Genomic DNA, 12,596 nt, shown 5'->3' with positions numbered 1-12,596 from the left:
TTCGCTTTTGTCTCATTTTATCAGATCTCTGTGGATATTGATAATTTTGTAGCTCGTCAATGTGGTAGGCAGGGATAGAGAAGGGTGGGAAATACAACATAAATCTTTGTGTCATTAAAAGAGAAAAGAAATGTACGCGTGAAGTAGGGCTGTAAAACTGGAATTTTTTCCTAACAACCCCTCTGTGAAGATAGAGTCGTGTGAAATCTAAATTGTGCTATTATCGCGGATGAATTAAAAACGAGCAACCATCGGGAGTGATAAGTAAGTACCGAATCAAACACGATTGTAATAGTGAATGAAAGTTGCCTGGTAGAGTAGCTGAACAGAACGAATTATTCTTCTTTCATTATCCTCTGCAAACTTAGCCTCGTTCGACTCACAGAAAACATATAACACACAGTCACACCTGTAGTCGGAATCGTAACATAGTTATGCCTCTTTAGGTGGCTATCATTTCTACCTCTTTAACGCTTAATCGTAGGATTTATTTATCATTTAAATATTTTACTCTACGTAGTATAGTATTGCTTCTATAGCTGGCAAGACGTGCCACTTACAGAGGCACTTAATTTACCTATCTTTGTTTTAGAAATTTTTAGTTCTTTCCCTATTCTTGTTTCCCTTTATTGTGTATCTTACATTTGTGAAGATGAAAAGAGAGAAGGGGAGAATGTTAAAGTTTGATTTTTTGTTTTATTTTATAAAGCCATAAAAATAAGAAAGAAAGAAAAATAGCGATAACTCGTGTAGCGAGAAGCCCTTCGAGGTCTTGAAAAGAAAAAAAAAAAGCGAACAACCGATAGTAATTGAATTAAAAGGCAAAAAAAGAAAAGACAATGGCAAGTAGAAACAACCATCGAACGATTTATTCGTCCACGATGTCTCTCTTTGTCTCTCTTGATTATCCACCCCTATTGTACCTGTATTTCTCTTTTTTCCCGTCTAGAATACTACCCTTTCACCTTTCGTAGAGTTATACTACTAGAATTCCACTATTGTCTATTAGCGATGGGATCGATTGCCTTTTTTATTATTTTAAAGCTCTGAAATTAACGTGTCTACAAATAAGTTTGCTGTAATAGCGAACAAGGGTGAAATCCCATCGCTACCGTCTACTACTTACTGGCACCTTTCTTCACTATTATCAAAAGGCTGTTCTCGCGTCTGAGGATCAATACGTTTATCACCACTGTTACTACCAAACACGAGGACACTGTAGTGTATACGAATTATACCGTGGTATTACTCTTCTCGACTAGTCGTCCAACGAGCAAACGTAGAAAAGCCTTAACTCGATTCCTAGCTGGATACCTGCCCATTTTCTTACGTAACATTACAGTCGATTCTCCTGCAGACCTCCTTTTCTTTCTTCTACCGCGAGTTCGCGAGTGCGTATAATTGGTGGAAACGATGTAGTTACGAGATCGTGAAATTTTTATTATTACGTGTCTCTGATCAATTAGGATAGCGATAGTGGTTCGTTACTTGTGAGAGTATGAATCGTGATTTTCTATACAGTGGCTGCAGTTAACGATCACATTGTTCAGGGGAAATGAAAATTACCAATAAAGGTGTATGTACTTTGTTTCGAGGAAGTTACGAAATTTTACAGTGACCTTTTTCCCTCTTGAAATAATTTCAAGGAAACTTCGAAAGTGTTACTGTAAAACTTTGAAGAATTTCCAACATTTACAGTGTATAAACAACCTGTACATTTATCAGTTTCTGGGATATTTTCCTCCACCGACTACATTGTTTCCACCGACTATACGTGCGTAATGCGATGCGTTTAAAGCGGAGTCTCGAAGGCACGCGATTCTAATTAATTAATTACGAATACACCGGTCATTTTCATACTTCATTATCGTTCAAACAGTCTAAGAAAAAAAAAAAAAAAAAAAAAAAAAAAAAAAAAAAAAAAATGAGAATGTTCCAAATTTTTCGAAATTATCCTATACGTACATATATTCGGTATTCAAAGAGTTCGCGTTAGGAGGGAATGCTCGCGTCGCGATTTCTTTTTTTTCTTTTTTTTTTTCTATTGCTTGAATTGTTGTCAATTGTTTAAGATTTGTTGTCGCGCGTTCCCGCTACTAATTCGGCTATTTCATTTTTCATTTTCAGGGCAATGCTTAAACGTCCAGACCGGAAGCAAGTTCGATCACAATTTGCCGCAGTTAACCGACCAAAGAACGAACGAACAGAATTAATTAAGAGATTATCTATATCTATATACAATATACATACACACAGTCATATATTATCTATATACAATGTGCTCGTTTATGACCGTTTTAATAATAACAATGATAATTCATATCCGAGAGCAATGACCAATCATGATGTAACATTATACATGGGTGTTTTTCTTTTGCCTAAAACACGTGTTCTTCGTACAAATACCCTTCAATTATTTCCCCCAATTTAATATGTTATCGTTTTAAAACAGCGTGAAATTATTATATTTTCACGTTTGTTAGAATACTCTATAACTTATCAAAAATTTTCGATTCGAATTTTATAATCAATAGGTAAGTTTTAAAGGGTTTTTCGAAGGAAAAAGAAAAGACAAGTGTAAATTGAAAGTTGCTATGCCAATCTATCGTACTAGTCCTAAATGAATTAACTCGTCGAAACTGAACAGGAATGTGGCTATTCGATGAAAAAGGTGAGAATAAAAGACGAAGTCTTGTTTGACTCGTGATACTCTTCGTCTAATGAAAATGCTGTTCTTTTTTCGTTTTTATCCGAGGGGATGTCGGCTTCCATGGGGACAAAGAGACCAAGATCGAAGCATTCTTGAGAGATAAGACTGTTTAAGTAGGCAATATCCCTTTGAACCTGCTCTCTTCTCGCTGATACTCTTTCTTCAACCCTTTGTTCACCTCTAATATACCAATTTACAAGTGTTTGATTTTGGAAAAATTAATGGAACTTTTAATTTTAGGTTTTTGGTATCGAAGGGTTGAAAATACATCTGTACAGTTTGTACGTGTACATAGAACTGCTTTCGAAATCTTGTACCTCCCTCTTGGTGTTCTAAGGTGTTTGTATTCTTAAATTTTGGGTCTAATTTTGACAGCATAGCAAATATAATTTTGTCAGCAAAATAAATTTAAAAATATGTCAAGTAGCTTTAGTTAAATAAGAAGACAGGTTGCACCGAGTTGCAGCGTGTCTGATAAGTAGTGCCAATTATCCAAAGCACTAATGTATTTGTTCACTTTATCGCCTTATCGATACACGCTAGATGATAAGAGCAAATTAGCCCATTCGCAGGAAATAAAAAAATGAAGGGATAAAATGGGTGTAGTACAAATAGCGATGTAAATAGTAGTTAGGAAAAAATTTTTCTATAAATGTTTTCAACTTGTTGCTTCAGTCTAACTCTCTGCGTAAATACTTGGAACTATTTTTGTACCATAATTTCCAGTTTTACTGCTCGTTGAGTGCGTATTTTCCGCTTTTGAACAAAGATGCTGCCAATGATTGAATTAATTACCCATATGAAAATTTTGCTCCCAACTATTTCTAATCGTTAATCGTTGGCGGTATCTTCACACCCCCGATTCTATCGTCTCACCTGAATATATTATTAAATTTCGAGGCTAGCTACTGTATCTTCTTGAGAGTAGCGCTTTTGTACCCCGATTTTTCGCGATTTCTCCCTCCCTGTATCGCGATCGAGGACCGCTAGACAATTATAATCGGCACTGATGTTAATCGTTTCATTTTTCTCGGTTCTTTTATGTCCCGATGGCCGATCCGACGGCAGAGGGTGCCACCGATTTGTCCCGTAAGGCGCAGCAAAAGCTTCCCCAACGAAAGCGAAACTACCGATCATGCAGCCGAGCTCGAAGATTTCCTCTCTTCAAGATCAGGTATCTAGGGTCGTCTTCCTATTTCCCTTAGCAAACACCACCCCCGATTTATTTAATTCCATTGTTCAGGAGTAACAGAACTGTCGATGGACAAACCGGAAAGCGAGGAAGAAGACGAGCATTGGAAGGACGCATCTCCGCATACACCAACCTGCAGTCCGACCAAGCGTCCCCCAAAATCACTTCACGGTCTGAAATCATCGAAAACCGTGGAAGTGGAGGTTCACGAGTTCCAGGCCACCAGTCCTCTCCACGAAAAGGACGTGATCATCCTGGAGAGTGGTGCCACCCCGCCAAGTCGGAAGTTGGCTATGAAATACAGTCAGGACGTGGCTCCGAAGGTGAAATTAAAGGAAGAAACTGAATCGTCAAAGGAAAAAGTGCCTGAAACAGTAACTCAATTGTCCAAACCAACCGATCAACGTTCTGTCGCCGAACGAAGAAGAAGTTTAAGACGCATGGACTCCGAAGACCGGATGTCCACGTCCAGGGAGACCTTGAACAAGTCGGACCTGGCTGACAAAGGCGCGAGGAGGAAGATCTTCAAGAAGAAAGACACGGATCGCGAGAGGAGATCTTTTAGAAGGAAGACCGAAGAAGCTGTCGAGTCGCCGGACGGTAGAGCGGAAGCAGAGGATTCCAGGAAGAGATGGGAGGTTGAAGAGGTCGTAACTAGATCTAGGGAGGAGAGGAAGAGCCTCAGGGAGCAAGAGTGTATCGACAGGGTGACCGAGTTCCTGACGAAGCACAGTGTCCTTTGCTATTCCGATTCAGCTCCATGCATTGTGCCGGAAGTCAACCCTCGCGAGACCCTACAACGTCCATCCACTTTAAAAGAACCCGAAGAAACATCTAGTCAAGTGCAACCATCGGAAGAATTGTCCAAAAAACTGAGCGAAGATGGAATTCAGAGGTTAAAGACGCCCGATGAACCTGCGAAGACACCTTCCTCCATCGAATCTGAAAAACCTGTAGGTGGTACAGAGGACCCAAAGGCCTTGGTAACTAGCCCAGAGACAGAAACAGCACCGGTCAAACGAAAGAGTTCAATGCGCAAGAAACCAGCCATCTTCTCCAGGGAATCTTCCAGGGAATCTCTTTTGGACGACGCTAAAAAGGAGGTCAGAATACAAGAAAACGTGGAGGAGATTTTCTTTGAGGATGTGAGCGAACAGGTGTCTGGGGTATTGCCGGAAGTGCAGCTGGTGAAGGCGAGAATCATCACTGCGGAAGAAGCAGTGGCCAACAGAGTAGACGAGCCTCAGACTAGGATCGAAATCCACTCGCCACCGGAAGTGGCCACTGTTCCTGACTCTGTCAGAGTGAAAAGTGGCCGGGTACCTTCACCGGAAACTGTGAACATGTCCCATTTGCAGTTGGTCAGCCTGGCTAAGTCAACATCCGAGAATACCTTAGTCGAAACTGATAAGAACGAAGATAACAAAGTGTCGGTGAGAAATATCAAGACTGAGATCCTGTTGGATTTGTCCAAAGTCACGGACGTTAACGACGAGACGGAGAACTCTGTTGATGAAGAGAGGAAGGAGCGGAGGTTGAGCAGGACAGGAAGCGAGGGCTCTAAGAGGGCTGCACTGAGGGCACAGGCAAAGCCGAAGGAACGGGATGGATTTAAGATCGGAAGTTTGGCTCAACCCGACGAACCGCAACTGACGATTCTTTTGGAAAATGCCGCCATTCAGAGGAGGAAGAAACTGACGGAGGGAAGAGAGGACAGCGTGGCTGGAGAACAGCAAACTAAAAGGTAAGCGGTTGCTAATGAAATCGCACGTATTATTAATGCATAGGGAAATATTAATTTTTCAAAGCAGGATACGAATCAAAAGATTGCCTTTTCGCGTACAGGCACATTGATCTAAATAATCTGGAAAAAGGCTTCGAATGTCGATTAATGGACATTGTTATTTCCTATGCAGCTTACCGTCTGGATTACACGATCGTTCGTCGAAACCCCGAGAAATGCGCACAATTGGTTGGAAATGTAGGTCGACTGGAATACCATACAGTGTTTCGCGACCCGAAAATTCGATAACCGCACCACCCCTTTCGTCTTTTTACCGTTCGATCGCGAGGGGGAACTAAAATAGGCCCCGCTAATCAATCGTTTTTCTTCTTGACATTAAACGTCTCGAACCTCTTTCCCCTTCCATATTCAATCCTACCCTTTCGAACCTTCTTCTCTTTAAATGTCGAAGGCTATCGAGTTAAAGAACGAATTTTACGATTTCTAGCATTACTTCCGACGTACTTTACACGCTGTTTGTTTTATGCCGAACTTTATGGGTTACGAAAATGTTTCTTAGACCGGTCGCGGTGGACGTTTTAGAATCAGTGATTCTCGTAACATTGTATTTCTCCTTATTCAGGAAATTATTGGTGGACTACTTATACGATTTTGCTCGCAGGAAACACTGATTATCCTTTATTTATCTGCGGTAGACCGCGTTTCTTCGTAAGATGGGTGTTCAACTCATCTTTGGAATTCCCCATAAATAATAATCCTTTAATTTGCTATAAAAAAATTCTTGAATATAAAATCAACCTACTTTTAACTGTACGAAAAAAAATCAGGTCTCTTAAATCTGACCGCGATACATCTTCGCCAATCTTTCACGAAACACTCGAGAAAAGAGATTCAAACGAAAGAAGTAAGAATAAAAGGAAAAAAAAAAAGTAAAAAGCAAAGAAAACACGGAGCTCGGAAGCAGGTGAAAAGAAGACGGATCGGGCGAGGTAGTAGAAGGCAGGAAAGTGGGTTAAAGGAAATAGACAGCGTCGCTGCAGTAAACCGGAAACCAAGCACGGAATATAAATATAGAAAAATGCAGCCATCGGGCAATAGACGAGCTCGGTAGACGAGACGATAAAAGATAAGGACGAGGTGGTACGAACCGCAGAACGATGGCGAAAAGAAGAGAAAAAGAAAGACTACGAATACCATCGAAACAGACAGAGAAACGTTATAGCTAAAGGCAGTCAAAGGAACAAAGACGCGTTTCTACAGGGTTTTTCAAAAAATCATTCCCTACATTTCAGTAGGGAGAGCAGTTGCTTTCGAAGAAAGAAATTTCGATCGAAGTCACCTCCACTCAGATTAATCATCTCCCTGATCTGTCCTCGCGGTAAAATATGTTGCGATTGAATGCCTTCTCAAGAGAAATCAACAACCCTATCACTGAAACGCTCTATATAGAGAGCATCAGCAGTTAAACGAAGACGAGCAGAGTGATCGAAGGAAAGAAGGAGAAAAAGCTTTGCCGCAACGAAGTTGGTCGGTACTTGCTCCCACGCAGTTTTGCAAAGCTTTCCTAACTCGAACTCGCGTGGATTCGCGCGCACAGAAACGGGGAAATCTTTCTGTCTGTGTATGCACTCGTAGGGGAGTACTCCTCGAGGTGGTTGCTCGCGATTAGTCGTGATTCGGACCGCCTAGCCTGATGTTCTTCATCGCGATATACACCGTGTAACACGTTGCAATCAGTGTGCGTTTGTTATATATGCATTTGTGTTTGCCAGTGTGTGAATGCGCGTGCACGAGCCACGTTTCGTCTACACGCGGAGCGGACTGTGTTGTTTATTAGATCAGAGTAAGCCAGTTTGCAGTGACGCACGGCCGGCCAGAGACACGACAGTGAACACCTTGGCTTCGTTGTGCAACGTGACAGAGGTAGCTCTTCTTCAGCATTTTTTAATTTTTTTTTTGATTTTTTGTTTTTTTTTTTGTTTATTGATTTATTTATTTATTTGTCGTTAAATTGCAGTGATTCGTAGTGAATGTTTAACAATTAACTCTTTGATTAAAGAGCGGAGAATTAAAATGTTCCTGCTGTGTACTGAAGTCGAAACAATTTTACTAATTAATCAATTTTATTGATTATCGATTACCAAATAGAATCCTAAATTATTCGAAAAATGAGAGGAATATGGAAAGAATCCTGAAATATAGTTGTGCAGTGTGATTGGCTTAAAATTTGAAACACGTGAGTTGTTTGAGTGTTGATGCGATTTGGGGTATTATTCAAGAGGCTTGATAATTTAATATTGGCAAATTTCACGCGTTCCGCTAGAATCATTAGTATTTTCTGTTTTATCGCACATTATATTTCGTTGCTTTGAGAAAGCAATTTAAACGCGAAAGGAAAATAATCTGATTTAGCGTGCGATTATAATTTCCCCGGTTTCGTATAGGTATCGATCGCGGTATTTTTTGACGATGACTAATCGTCATCGATAAATCGATCATCGGGGAATCTCGACTCGAGACATGCTTTTAATTCGACGAAAAACAAACATCTTCCCGCGAGATCAAACATAGTGTCCGTCGTGAATAATATTTGATAGAAATCATATTCGGACAGGTTTCGTTAGAAACATACCTCCTTATTATTTTATTAACCAACTGATAAATAATCTATATATTTTTTAAGAATTTTCTTCATTTATTTTCGAAACTGGAGATTTGTAAAAATTAGAATCATTCTTCTTGGAAAGAAAGCGAGAAACGAGGAGGAATATGCCGTGAAATGTTAAAAATTTAATTCATCCAAGAGGAACCTCGTGATACCATTACTATAAATAAAGCACTTATACCATAAACTTCAGGCATAAAATATACGTTCACTTAGAAAAGCTAATTCCACGTGTATTCAAACACGACCATTTGATTGACTTACATATTAAGATGTGCCATTTAACCATTGATTTTCACAATTTGTTATGATTTTTAAAAATCATGTTACCGGTTGAGGGATTGGCAGGTATATGGTTAAAAAAATAGCCTGAGATTCTTCTGTTTATCGTTCGGGAAAATGTATGGGCAAAAATTCCTGCGGCAAAACTGACAATAATGTGATTGTTAGAGCGCATTAAAACTCCATTATATAAGAATTACACACGGAGGGAACGTAACCGGTACACATTCGCCGGACATTAAGCAGTGTTATTCGTGTGAATCGACTTGTTCGAAGTCGTAGAAAGCCTTTGCAATGGAAAATTAGAGCGGAATTGGCTTCTTTTGTGGGCAATTCGCGATATAACCGAGCAAGTTCAAGTATCAAAAATTTTGGAGCAACTAGGATTTTAGAATGTTAGAATATTAGGAAATTTTTTGCCATTCGACGAGCTCATCATCGAGCAATCGAATATAACCGCAGCACGGCGTTCCTTTGCTCGTTAATCAGAAAAAAAAAAGAAGTAAACCGAGCGATCGCCAGAATTAATGGGTCACCACGGAAGACCCTTGCATTCGCTGCTTTAGCGGATTCTTCTAGATCGAGGGAGAAGCCCTCCGCGCCGCTCATTACGAGCCTGAGGAGAGTTCGCTTCATTAGTCGCCACCATTCAATCTCTTTTTCCTCATTACTCTTCTCTTATTCTGACTCGCATTTCCTGTTTCTATCGAAGGCCAGAGGAGGCTAGCCCGAGGCTAGCGGACCAGCAAGTCGAGCTTCCTTCGAAGCTCCGCGAAGCTGAAGATAAAGAAGAAGAACGAGAGCGAAAAGGAGAGGTAGGAGATTATGAGAGAATCCCGTACCAACAGAAGCATCCTCCGGAGGAATCTTCGTTGAAACCCGAAGAAGACAGCCTAATCAGCAAGGAGCATTCCCTCGAGTATCAAAGTCAAACGCTAGAGAGTCAATCGGATCGTCTGTTGCACGGAGTGCAGCTCTCCAATTCGGTGGAGGAGTTGCTCAGGAGCGTACCGGACAGTTGGCCTGGTCAGTTGGAAAAAAGGCTCGAGGAAGCGGAGCGTAGCTTCAAGGAGACCCAGTATTCGCCCAAGGAGAAGCTCGACGCCGAGACCCAGACCGAGCAAGAGACTAAAAGTACCCAGTGTAGCCCTGAACAGAGTAGGATAAGTCCTTCGGAAGTCTCCAAGGACAGTCCGCTGCACGTGGTCAGAGGATACTACCAGAGCCCTAGAAGAGAGGTACAGACTCAGACCCAGGGGGAGAGTAAAAGCGTCCAGTGTTGCCTGGACGAGTTAGGCAGTCTTTCCAAGACCCCAGACCTCGAAGACTCCTTCGACAGTCCGTCGAAATCGGAGAAGGAATCGAAGAGCATCCAGTGCATCCCTAAGGACTTTTCTAGCCCTGACAAAGACGATCGAGAGAAAAGACTTCCGAGTCCGCGAAAAGAGGTCGAGGTACAGACCTACCAGGAATCGAAAGCTATCCAGTGCAGCGATGACGAGCTTCTAGAAGCTGATCAACTCGAAGACGACTACAGTGCGCGGGCAGTGGTTCCGAGCCAGAAGGCCGAGAGTTCAGCATCTTCGAGTTCTGGATCACCCTGCAAGTTCTCGGCTGTGGTGTTTGTCGAGGAACGGCTCGATATGACGGTCACACAGAGGGATCACGAGGGGAACGTTAGCTGGTCGAAACATTGGGGTCCAGAGAGGCTGGTGGAGATCTTCAGGGAACCGAAAACCAGCCTCGGGCTGAGCATCGTTGGTGGAAAGGTACGTGGTGTTGCACGGTTAAAAATAAAAGTTCGTGGTGGAGCGCGTGGGCGTAGACGTGTTTGGCTTTCGGACGTGTAGGGAGAGTTTCTGGGTTAACTAAGCCCTTGCAATGGATTCTGATTTCTTTTTTTTCTTTATACGAGTTTTCCAACATTTTATATCTTTTTATACAAGTCTAACTACCTTGTTCCACTTTTTCCAAGTAAACTTTATGAAAATTCTAGAAACACTTGGGGGTGTGATTTTATCTGATTTTTCCAAAATGTTTTTAACCCAATCTTTAGCCATTCTTCGCTGGTACGACATCAAATATAACATACTCTCCTTCTGGTTTCATTAATTGCTCGGCTAACGATGTCGTGTACCGAGCTACTAATGGCACCACGTCGATGGCATTGCTTGTTAATTTCAAGCAAGTACTACAGCACCGGTGTAAGTGCATTAACGTTGCGATTGCCTTCGAGACGTCTAGCTAAGTGTCTAACGTAACAAACTTCAATTATTTTCAACTGACAGGAACTTAAAATATTATATACAATATTTCTTCAAAGAACCTGAAGACGATGACAATGAATTTTTTATTATAAAACAACAAGATATAAAAATCTATTTCCAGCAAGTAGTTTGAAAATTCTTCTTGAAAGATCAATATAACCAGAGAGAACTGGTATTACGTAATATCAATTACACCTTCTGGATAATTTTAGAGAATAAACGTGCACAGGCCAGTGGCCTAAAAAAATTTATTTTTCTTTTCTTCCAAGTAGAACGTTAGTAAGATGGTACATATATGCTTCGAAGAATGTGTTACAAAGAACAGACTTTACACCTATGTATAACACAAAGGTCAAAGATCGTCACGTTCATGGTCATTTTATCAAAGAGAATTGTACAGCAAATACAACCTTTGTATTTCCATTGTATTCGTTAAGTAGAATGTAATTTTGATTGTTCAACTTTGTTCGAGGCTGGTTGAAATGTGTTTCAGGTCGACCTGCACAATGGCAGCTCTAGTAAATCACAAAACATATCTGGGATATTCATTAAGAACGTAATACCGAACAGTCCGGCGGGAAGAACCGGTGAATTGAAGGTATAAGTATTCTTATTAGGTTGTAAAACTAATAAATTTTACAAAATGTCAAAGCGTCGAAGTTTGGAAAATGAAAATGAAATTTTAATTGTTACGTCGACGATCCATCATCCCGGGGAAAAAAAATAAATACCTATTAACTTTTGCAGGCAATTTGTTATTAACAAATGATAACAAATGATTCTAGATCGGTGATCGAATAATAGAGGTCGATGGCGTGGACCTGCGACATAGTACGCATGAACGCGCAGTCGAGGTGATACAAGCAGCCGGAAATCCTGTTCGTCTTCTCGTCCAGTCTTTGGTGCACCTGGTGAGACCTCGCCACGACCAGGAATATCTTTTCACTTTCCCAAACTTTCTCACAGTTCAAATTCTTCAAAGATTTAATGCACACGCTTCGCAATTAATGCCCTATTCATTTTTTATTTTAATAACTACAAATAGAAACAAAACTACAACAATCTAATATTTTTCCAATTTCCACCTCCTATCTGTTTCCTTCTTTTTTTCATTCGTTTAACTAGACGAGAGTTTCATGCAGCACATTCTATCAATTTAACTCTAACCTTGTTATCCTGCACCTTTAAACGCTTTCATCTCGTTCGTTGTATTAATTATTTCCACGGGATTTTGTTGGTTTCATGATTGTTAAATATTTCAAGCACAACAAATGTTAACGCACCTTTTATTTGCAACGAGATCTCTGCTTTTTGCACCTTTTAATTGCAAAAATATATGAATCATTTCTTTTCAGAGATACCTAAATTGACAAATTGGATTTCTAAAGAGTACTAACTGAATTCCATGTTAGAAAATTCTAAATGTTTTTCTCTAACACGAGACCGTAGGTGTAGCGAATTGCAACCAGTTTTGTGTCATGTTTCTAGTTGTAATCCGGTACACGGAACAGCTGCGATATACACAGACTGACGCGTGTAAAATTGACGACTGGCGTTAATTCCATCTCTTGTTTTTTGGAACGAGGAGTTTTTTTGGTGCAACAACTTTCAACAACTTTCAAATGATTTATCAAAGGAAATTATACATTAAAAAAGAGTAATCAAGCCAGAATCATCTTAGGTATCGATCAGTTCGTGGCTTTCTTATCACCACTTGAACTTATCCTATACAAACA

The 12,596-nt window shown here is 40.5% G+C and overlaps 2 protein-coding genes across 2 annotated transcripts in view; one reads left to right on the top strand and one right to left on the bottom strand.

Moving 5' to 3' along the window:
- Positions 1–12,596, bottom strand: part of LOC114874024 (glycine-rich cell wall structural protein-like) — a 102,150-nt gene that overhangs the window by 4,641 nt on the left and 84,913 nt on the right. The gene's annotated exons all lie outside the window — the stretch shown is intronic.
- Positions 1–12,596, top strand: part of LOC114874016 — a 42,108-nt gene that overhangs the window by 21,528 nt on the left and 7,984 nt on the right. The window contains exons 18-22 of the mRNA XM_029182894.2: positions 3,779–3,884; positions 3,954–5,646; positions 9,306–10,362; positions 11,354–11,458; positions 11,646–11,771. Coding sequence (XP_029038727.2) covers positions 3,779–3,884; positions 3,954–5,646; positions 9,306–10,362; positions 11,354–11,458; positions 11,646–11,771 — 3,087 coding nt within the window. The remainder of the gene's footprint in view (positions 1–3,778; positions 3,885–3,953; positions 5,647–9,305; positions 10,363–11,353; positions 11,459–11,645; positions 11,772–12,596) is intronic.

Source organism: Osmia bicornis, chromosome 7, assembly GCF_907164935.1.
Source record: "Osmia bicornis bicornis chromosome 7, iOsmBic2.1, whole genome shotgun sequence".
NCBI classification, from domain to species: domain Eukaryota; kingdom Metazoa; phylum Arthropoda; class Insecta; order Hymenoptera; family Megachilidae; genus Osmia; species Osmia bicornis.
Note: the sequence above shows the minus strand (reverse complement) of the source record. Positions and strands in the feature narration are given on the sequence as shown.